At 56.3% G+C, this 9,627-nt stretch overlaps 1 protein-coding gene and 1 long non-coding RNA gene across 2 annotated transcripts; both read left to right on the top strand.

The window, feature by feature from the left end:
- Positions 1-1,422: 1,422 nt before the first annotated feature.
- Positions 1,423-5,191, top strand: MYL9 (myosin light chain 9). Its single transcript, XM_004697966.2, has 3 exons — positions 1,423-1,643; positions 3,570-3,731; positions 4,555-5,191. The coding sequence occupies exons 1-3, from the start codon at positions 1,460-1,462 to the stop codon at positions 4,725-4,727; spliced, it is 519 nt and encodes a 172-aa protein (XP_004698023.1). The 5' UTR covers positions 1,423-1,459; the 3' UTR covers positions 4,728-5,191.
- On the top strand, positions 1,708-2,816 carry LOC123522304. The gene is made up of 2 exons (XR_006680580.1): positions 1,708-2,428; positions 2,633-2,816. It is a non-coding gene; the product is annotated as an uncharacterized LOC123522304 (long non-coding RNA).
- Positions 5,192-9,627: the final 4,436 nt, after the last annotated feature.

The following is a 9,627-nucleotide window of genomic DNA, read 5'->3' as shown; positions in this document are numbered from 1 at the left end:
CCAGGACCCTAGCTACTGCCCACCCCCACCCCAGGTTCCCTGATCCACGTGAGAAGTGGCTGTGGGTCCAGTGGGGCCCAGGCAGCCAGTCCCACAAGCTCGAGCAGTGTATCCCTGGGGAGGCAAGAGGGCTGGCCAGATCTGGAAATCTCCAAGACCAGACCGGCGAATGACTTGCACTCAGCCTCGAGTTCGGAGGGAGAAACCAACTGAGGAGGCGCAAGCAGGTGGAAGGCTCCCAGGACCAGGGCAGGAGGTGGCAGCAGCCCAGGCTGCATCAGGCCCATGACCGCCTCAACCAGGGGCAAAGGGCAGCATGTCCTCAGGGCCACAGTCCCCACAAGCTGTGACAAGGTTTGGGGAAAGAATCCTCTGTGAAGGTTCCGTTTCCCACCTGCCCAGAGGAGCAGTAGACTGGCCAAGGTGGCCGTCACAGTCCTTCACTAAGCCAACGTCTACGAGCTCCCATGGGGCTGCAGAGGTCCCCTGACCTTTAAGTGTCCTTTGTCAAAGCAGGGGTTAGGGGCCAGCTTCCAGAGGGAGAGCCTCAAAAACTGGGCTGAGAGGGCAGGGTACCCAGGGTAGGGGCAGAGAAGGGAGGTCTGGGGCCTGTGTAGGACAGACAGAGGCCCAGATCGGTAGGACTGCACACCACAGAGAGGCAAAGACGGGTGCCGTCACCATCACAGATGGGGCAAACGGGGCTCATATGCAGTCTGAGGGGCCCACACTGGCTCTGGGGACTTTAAAGTCTTAGTTTCCAGTCTGGGTCTCTGGGATGGGAGCCACTGACTGGGAGCTGGGGGAGGAGAGCAGGGAGCAGCTCTGGCTGGTCTACCTGGGGCAGGCAGGGGTGGGGGTTGGGGAGTGAAGGGGAGAAGTGGTAAGCATGCCCAGAGCTGGGCCTCCCAGAACCTGGAGAGTCAGACAGGCCAGGGAGGGAGGGCCCCCAGGGGAGAGGAGGAGGAGGAGGGAATGTTAGGAATGCTCAGGGCTGGGATGTAGGCATCGGACCAGCTCTGTCCTTGGGGGTGTGGGAGGGGGCCCTTGCTGCCTGCCACAGGCTTGCCAGCCCTATCACTTGGAGGGGGAGGGGGCAATGCTAAGGAGGATTATAGGAGATAAATATGGTGTAGAAATGGCTGGCATGAGGCCTAGAGCTGTTCTACCCCCAGGCAGTGTCACAGTGGAAATGGTGCCCCCAGGCCCAGGGTGTGCCACACCAAGTAATTCTCAGGAGGCGCCAAGGTGGTGTGAGCCTCCACTATGGGCACTCATGCCCCCGGTCCAGGAAGTTGTCCAGGGAGGTACAGAGCTGGAGAGCAGGAGTGCCCTAGCCTGGCGGGGAAGGGGGCCCAGGAGCCAGTCTGGGGAAGATAGGAGACTTCTATGTCATGCCTTTGCCCCCTCCCTCCCTCCCAGCCCTTCCTGTACAGTCGCCTACCCACCCAGAGCCAAGATGTCCAGCAAACGGGCCAAGGCCAAGACCACCAAGAAGCGGCCGCAGAGGGCCACTTCCAATGTCTTCGCGATGTTTGACCAGTCCCAGATCCAGGAGTTTAAGGAAGCCTTCAACATGATCGACCAGAACCGCGATGGCTTCATCGACAAGGAGGACCTGCACGACATGCTGGCCTCGCTGGGTGAGCGCAGCGGGGACAAGGGGTCAGCGGGCGGCCCCGAGGCTCCTCTCACACGGCCTGTGGGGGCCGTCACTGTCTCTCTTCCACAGACAGGGAAACCGTGTCACACAGCAGTGATGGACCAGAGGAGCCCGCTGTGGCGGGGCAGACAGTTGCCCTTGGCAGTGCTGTTTGTTCTCTCCAGACAGCTTGAACTGTACCCACCTGGCCCAACGCTCCACTCTGCAGATGGGGAACGTGGGGTCTGGAATATGGGCCCCTCTTTAAGAGAGCGCCTGTCCCCGCCTCTCAGAACCTCTCTCAGGAATCACAACCTTTGAGCTGATGGGTACAGGGAGCAAGTCCAAGCCTCCTTTGGGGAAACTGAGGTCCAGAGACCAAGCTTCCAGATGCTACTCCCCAGCCAAAGCCCTGCCCCCATATCCCCCCCCAACCCGGCTCCTGGTGAGAGCGCCGGGGGCACAGGGCCAGGGGGGCGCTGGTAGCAGAGGAGACGTGTGATCATCAAGCCACGGGGCTTTGGGGCCAGGCAGCCTAGGTCAGAGTTCCTGGCTCTGTCCTCACACGCTGGGGAACCCCACTCTCCGGCTATTTCCTTTCCTGTGGGAAGTGGCCGTGGCCCTCACACACACACATACACACACACCCCAGGGTGTCAGGGGAGAGGACTGAACAGCTCTGCGGCATGGAGGGGGATCTGACATGTCAACACTAACCCCACCCTAGGTGCCATCCTCCTGAGGAGAATGCTGGGATAGTCACTTAGGCCCCTGCCAGCTTCACAGGTGAGGACAGAGGCCTGGACTTAGGGCTGGCCCTACACGCCCCAGTTCATGTGAGCAGAGTGGCCCCATCCTCAAGCTCCGCCTTCCAGAAATCCCAGCTCCTCCCAACCCTCTGTTTCCCTGGCCATCCCATGGGAAGCCTGGGGGGGGCCTCGTGGTCGGTCTCAGGGGAGGCTGGAACATGAACTCCTTCTCACCACGCAGCCCTGGGCCCCAAGCGCCTGTGACGGGACAATAAGGAAACACACACCCGTGCTTGGAACTCATATCAGTGGCCCCCCCAGATCAGTCATGGCCTCTGATTAAGATCATCCTCAGGATAAAAAAAATAATTAAAAACGAAACAAACAAACATAACAGCGGGAAATAATAAAATCCTAATACTGCGTTTGCAGGGTATTATCTTAAATCTCAAAACCACTCTAATGGGTCGATGTGACAGTCATTCTCACTCTACAAACGAGGAAACAGAGAGGTGAAGTAATTTGTCCAGGGTCACTCAGCCACTCTGGCAGAGCTGGGATGGGGAGCCACAGGGGATCGCAGCAACCACAGGGCGGCACCGAGCACTGCCAGGGGTGCTTACACCCTATCCTACTCCTCGCGGCTCTCCTCCGAGGCAGGAGAAACGGGCACAGGACGGATTCAAACCCAGGCGTGGAACACCACTCTGCCTGGAATAATCTATAGTCAGGTTGTCTGTGTTCAAAGGTGGGCCCCGCTCTGCATTCACTGGGTGACGCGGAGCAGAGGCCTCCCCTGTATGAATGAGCCTCAGGAGAGGCTGGGCTCACAGTGATGAGAGTGGGATGTGGGAGAGCCCCTTACATACAGGGAGCAGCCGGCAGGCAGGCCTGCTAGTTGTCAGAGGGCATCACTGACCGTGTCCAGGCCAGAACAACACCCTGGTCAGGGCCACCAGGGAGTGGCCCTTGGTGGCATGGTGACCTCAACCCTGAGCTAGGCCCAGGAGGCAGGAGCTGGGAGCATCAAAAAGCCAAACCCCCTGGGCTCAGTGCTTGACACTACAACACAACTGTTGCCCACTTGGGGAGGTGGGTGTGCTCAGGCTCTGGGTCCCACGAGGAGAGGGGAGAGGAGACAGCCCGGTGACAGCAGACACTTCTGCCCGCCCACACAGGGAAGAACCCCACGGATGAGTACCTGGAGGGCATGATGAGCGAGGCCCCCGGGCCCATCAACTTCACCATGTTCCTCACTATGTTTGGGGAGAAGTTAAACGGCACGGACCCTGAGGACGTGATCCGCAATGCCTTCGCCTGCTTCGACGAGGAGGCCTCAGGTAGATGCCCGGCTGGGGCCCTGGGCAGGCTGGTGGATGCAGTGGGGCTGGGCCACCTGGGTCTTCAATCCCTCTGTCCCCACAGACCAGAACAGAAACCACCCACTCCCGTTCCTGTCACCTTGCTGCCTCCTTGGCCTCTCCCAGAAATGCTCCACCCAACAGCCCCTCCCATTTTCTGCCACCCAATCTAATTTCACCTGCAGTCCCAATGCACCATCCCTGGGCCTCAGGCCTCTCATAGATCAGATGGCCCCGTGCCATCACACCAACCACACACACACATACACACACCTGGGGATTCTCCCTCCAAAGGCCTCCTGGCCTCATAGCTAGCTTCCCCAGGGACACAGCCAGAGTGATAATGGCAGTAACTGCCGGCAACGGTCACAGTTCTTGGGGTTCACAAGCAAGTTACGAACATGTTCCAGACTAGATTCACAGCCCCCTGCCAGGCTGGCACCTTTTCACCCCCCCTTTCATAGCAAAGGACACTGAGAGGCTAGGAAACTCGCCCAAGTGCTCTGCCTTCAAATTCAGACGGTGTACCTTCAAGCTCTTGCTCTGGAGTAAGGCAGGCCTTGCCCCATGCCCGGGGCCCTGCACTCAGCCCCGGGTCCCCACAGCAGCTGTCACCCAGCGTCCTTTGCACAGTCCTTCCCTCTGGGACCAGTGAGCCCTCCGCTCACTCCTTGGAAACGAGAGGAGAGAGGGGTGCGAGTTTTCCCAGCCCCTCCCCTCCCACAAGGCCAACGGCAGTAGGTACTGCATACAGCCCAGCCGGAGCCCTGGCTCTCAAGGACCCTCCATCCGTCCCCCACAGGTTTCATCCACGAGGACCACCTGCGGGAGCTGCTCACCACCATGGGCGACCGCTTCACAGACGAGGAGGTAGACGAGATGTACCGTGAGGCACCCATCGATAAGAAAGGCAACTTCAACTACGTGGAGTTCACCCGCATCCTCAAACACGGCGCCAAGGACAAGGATGACTAAGCCACCGTGCCCTCCCCAGGCCCCGGGCTCTCCTCCGCACCTCCTCGCCTGTACCGTCCCCTTGCCTAGGGCCCCAGAAGACCTCTCAGGGAGGCCTTCCTTGGAGGGTCCCAATGGAGGTGGGCCAGGCGAGAACACACAGCTTAAAGTGCTCCCTCCACCTGCAGGAGCCCAGAGGTCGCCCGCACAGCCTTGCAGGGACGCACCGGAAGGGCAGGACACAGGGCGGGGCTCCAGAAGGGGTCCAGGCTCCATCTTTGGGCTGGCTGCCATGGAGGGGGTCGGATAGGGCCCTGTGTCCAGGCTTGAGAACCCTTCCCAGCCACTGCCACAAACACGAGCCTCACTCAGGACCCCTCCCCTACACCCTGCCAGCCACCACAGCCCACTTCACCTGGGTTGGTACTCGAAGAGATGCTCTCACGCGGAGTGGGGTTTGTGCCACAATAGAAGACTAAGCACTGCCTCAGGTCTGTGTGTCTGGAGTCGGAGTGGGACCGGCTGCGTCAAACACACCAACACCCTTCTCCCTCTCCATCCGAGCCCGACTGGAAGGGTCTAGGCCATCATCCATGAAGCCTTAGGCCCAGGAACCCACTTTGCCCAACCAGCCCCTCCAGCAAATAGGCTCCATGCTCAGCTGAGACCAGATGGAGGAGAAAGGGCGGGGAGGGGGAAGCGGGTGTGGAGTGAAACAGCTCTCCTGGGAAGTACAGGGAACACATCACACACACACACTCTCTCACACACACACACACACACACACACACAACAGGAAGCCCTCCGAGGCTTGACCTTCCGAGGCAGGGTCAAGGTCACACAACTCCAGGGTCAGCTTAGAAGAGACAGGCCTTGGGGACTGAGGAGGTGGATATCCCTGGGGGTGGGGGTGGGGGTGTGAGGATGGAGGAGCAATGAGACTTTAAAGACAGGCGGATAGATTCTCAGAGGTGGGCCCAGGTGCTTCCCTCAAACCCAGTCAACCCAGGGGTAAGCACTGGTCTGTGCCCCAACAACTGGAAGGGTGCTTAATCCCCATGACCAGCAGGGGGCCACCGCTCTCCAATATGCAAGTGAGGTTGCAGGGCTGGGCTCTGACCACATCTGAGAGATAGGGACACTGACAACAGGGCCTGGCACAAGCAGAGGGGGCGGGAGTGGGTTGAGAGGCTAAAGAGAGTTGAGAGCCGAGTGCGGGTCGCCTCAAGCCTCTCAGGATGTCTGGTGCTCCAGCAAAGACCAGACCCAGCTTGGTCCTTCGATCTAGCCTAAGGGTCACTCATACCAACCAACCAGCCACAGTGCTGACCAGGGCCAAGGATGTACTGAGCGTCAGTCCAGGAGGGCCTGCACCTGGTGCAGCTCTCGGGCACTGCCCCAGCCAAGTCCAGAACCAGGCACGGATGAGGGTTTCATACTCTGGGCTCCAAATGGAGCCCATAAGTCCCTGGCTTCAACTCCACGTAGCCAACCCCAAACCATCGCCAGGCCCAGATACTGCCCTAGACTCAGTCTTCCGTCTCTGGTCCAGAGGATAGGTCCCAGCAACCCACTGGCCAGCGCTGGCCCTCGACTCCTAGAGCCAGCTTGTGGGGTGGTTTGGGGTATCCCTTCCACACCTGGGGTTCCCCTCTGACCAGCCACTACAATCCCAAAGGCCTTCCTGGAGGGGGGCAGGGACATGTCATCGGGAACAAGTTCCCCTTAGGACATGGCAACACCCACTAGAGAGATGGAAGGGCCCTCCCCTCCGCCAACTTGGAGAAGGCAGAAGCCGACTCACTGGTCTCCCAGCTAGTCTTTGGACCCGGATCCAGTCACTTTTCCAGAAAGTAGAAAAGGCATATGTTCTGGGTATGGAAAGGCAGGGCCAGCCGGCCCGGAGGAAGTTGGCCCATCAGAGGGCTCCGGGGTATAGGGAAAAGAATAGGAACAGGTGCACATGGTGCGCTTAGAATCAGATGAAGAACACAATTTCTCATTTCATAAATTTGGATCTAAATCAGTTTTGCGGGGGGGAGGAAAGCCGAGGTGTTTTATTGATCGCAGACAGCAGTAGAATGAAGTGGGGCTTCACAGGTAACAGACATGCCCTCCAGAACTTTCAGTCGGTCGCAAAGGACTGAGGGATTGAACTGCATGAAATCTAAGCACTGCTGTGGGGTTAAGGTAAGGTGACCAGATTTTAACATTGGTAAAGTGGGACACCATTGATAAAACTCATCCTGGCAAAATAGCCATATGGCAGCCAAAAACAGTATATCCTAGCTTGTCGTGCATTCTTTCAAAAAAATCGGGACTTTTTGGAACGCGGGGGAAATTGTTAGAAAAAGACAACTACAGTCATATGAAAGGGAGTTCTCTTAAGGAAAGTCCATGTGCATCCAGCAGCCTTTAGGTGCCTGGTAAACACACTGCAGTGGCTTCTGTGTTGCTGTGACAGAGGAAGCCATGCCACCTGGATCTCAAATCCCAGCAGGATCTGTCAGCACAGTGGATAGGTTTCAATGGAATATCTAGACTAAGAGCAGGACTAAAGGTCTGGAGCCCTGCTGCAAACATTAGCCAGTGAAAACCCGGTAAGTCACAAGACATTATCTGACACGGTGCTAGAAGAGCTCTCTCTCTCTCTCACACACACACACACCGAGTTAGATGGAAGGCACGTGAAAGACGGTGGCTGCCGCTGTGGGCTGGAGCAAACCCACGATCTTGAGGCCACCGCAGGATGAGGCAACGCTCTGTTGTCTGTGGTGGACATGAGCCCATGCTTTGTCAAGGGCAACAAGCGACAGTACCTACTGTGTGCCAGGTGAGCTCTGGCGTTCTCCAAAGGTTCAAGTCACAGTTCTGATCTTAAAGGAGCTGACAGCATCATGGGGGAGGCAGCCCTGAGAGTAGCCAGCAGAAGGCAGGGTCTCATGAGTAGTTTAGCGGAGGGGGGGGCCCGCTAGGAGGGAGGGTGGTAAATAAAGGAAGAGTAGCTGGGAAGTGAGAGGGAAATCGGGCCAGGTTCCAGAGGAAACACTGCTCCCAGCGGAAGGGTCTTCTGTTCCCAAGAAGACAAAGGCCCCTATCCTGACCACAGAGGCCTGAGGGAGGCAGACAGTGCTCAACACAAATCTAAAAACAGAAATCCTGAGATCATGAAAGTGGTTGGCTCCCGACGGGAGTGGGTGAGATCCAGAGAAGAAGGGCAGCGGCAGCGGGCATCCCAAAGCAGAGCACAGAGGAGTGTGCCTTCTTTCCCCCATCACAACCCAGGGCTGCAAGCCCACCCTGGGTAAAGGTCAAAGACCTGCCCTCTAGTCCATCCGGTTCATGGCGACCCTGTGGGACAGAGCCCCTGTAGGTTTCTGAGAGGAATTCTTTAGTCTCAGGTCTCGCCCAAGATGAACAGGTCATCGGAATGTGAAGACCTGCTGACCCCGGGGAAGACAGGCCTGAGGATCGATGCCAACTGAGGGGTTGGGGAGCAATCGACTAAATACCGTGCCTTCCCAGGGGCTGATGCCAGAAATAACAGACACCAAATGAATGCTCTTGCCCAATAATGTCAATGTAAATTTCAAACGCACAGACTTTTGACGAGAGTGGGATTACTCAAAGTATATAGCTGAGGATGCAAGCAACCTACCTAAGAGTGGTTCCCTCTGGAGGGGAGGGAGAATAGTTCTGAAGACAGTAGACAGACTCATGATGGCCAGGTGTCGTGATGGGAAGACTGGGAAAGGAGGCTGGCAAGTCCCCTTGGATTGGGACCACGGAAACAGAGTGAGCTGCACTGACAGCCAGACCTGGAGTTAACAGGTCAGCCTGACTGACCCAAGGATTTTCCCCGAGGGCAGGCATTTACAATAAATGGATGAGGGGTATCTCACGTTCAAAAGGAACTTTGCCCACCAACTTTCCTTGGTGAAAAAACAAAGGCACAAAGGGGGAGAAACTTTGCCACCGTCTCACTACTAGAGTAGAGGGCTGAGCTGGAAGAAAGACATGGAGCCTGAGCTGAAGAGCTTCGCATGCCAGGTGAAAGGATCTGGCTTTTTCTTCCTCCCCAACCCTCCCAGAGCATCGAGATGTCTTTGAAGGTTCTTAAGCACAACAAGGAGAAGCCCAGTGGTACAATGGTTAAGTAAGCACTTGGCTGCTAACAAAGCTCAGTGGTTTGAACCCACCAGCAGCTCCAAGAACGAAAAGACCGGGCAGCGTGCTCTGGTGCAGACTGCCGCCTGGGACCATTCTTCCTGTCCTCTGAGGGTGCTGTAAGTTGAACATCATTCCAAAACTATTTCAGCATAAATATATATTTAAAAAAACACAAAACAACTATGTCAACAGTACATCAACTGGGAGCTGTCAGAAACACAAGCTGAATTCAGAAGATGTGGAATATGGGATACCAACACTGAGAAGAATGGGAATTCCAGAATACTTCATAGGACGTGGACCAAGTGTCAGCCATTTGAAAAGAGCAATACTCCGTGGCTTAGAATCAGGAAAAGGTGCATCCCAACACCATATTTATTCAACCTGTATGCATAATCCAAGAAGCTGGACTTGAAGAAGAATGGGTATCAGGATTAGAGAAAGGCTTACTGACAACCTGCAACGTGCGGACACCATCGCCTCGCCTCCTGAAAGAGAGACTTGCTGATGAACATCAAGCGTCAGTCTTCAGTGTGGAGTAGAAGGAAAACCAAAATCCTCACAGCTAGACCAGCAGTTAACATCATGATAAACGGAGAAACATTTAAAGTTGTTCAGGATTTCATTTTGCTTGGATCCACAATCAACGCTCATGGAAGAAACAGTCAAGAAATCAAACAGGTAAAGCTACAGGGATAGTGACTACATGAATAGTTACTTAGGGTTATGGCATGGGGCGTTGAGGGAATTG

This window comes from Echinops telfairi, unplaced genomic scaffold, assembly GCF_000313985.2.
Source record: "Echinops telfairi isolate 266 unplaced genomic scaffold, ASM31398v2 ScPeMD7_5592;HRSCAF=6446, whole genome shotgun sequence".
Lineage (NCBI taxonomy): Eukaryota > Metazoa > Chordata > Mammalia > Afrosoricida > Tenrecidae > Echinops > Echinops telfairi.
The sequence above is the reverse complement of the archived record's forward strand: the minus strand, read 5'-3'. Positions and strand labels throughout refer to the sequence as shown.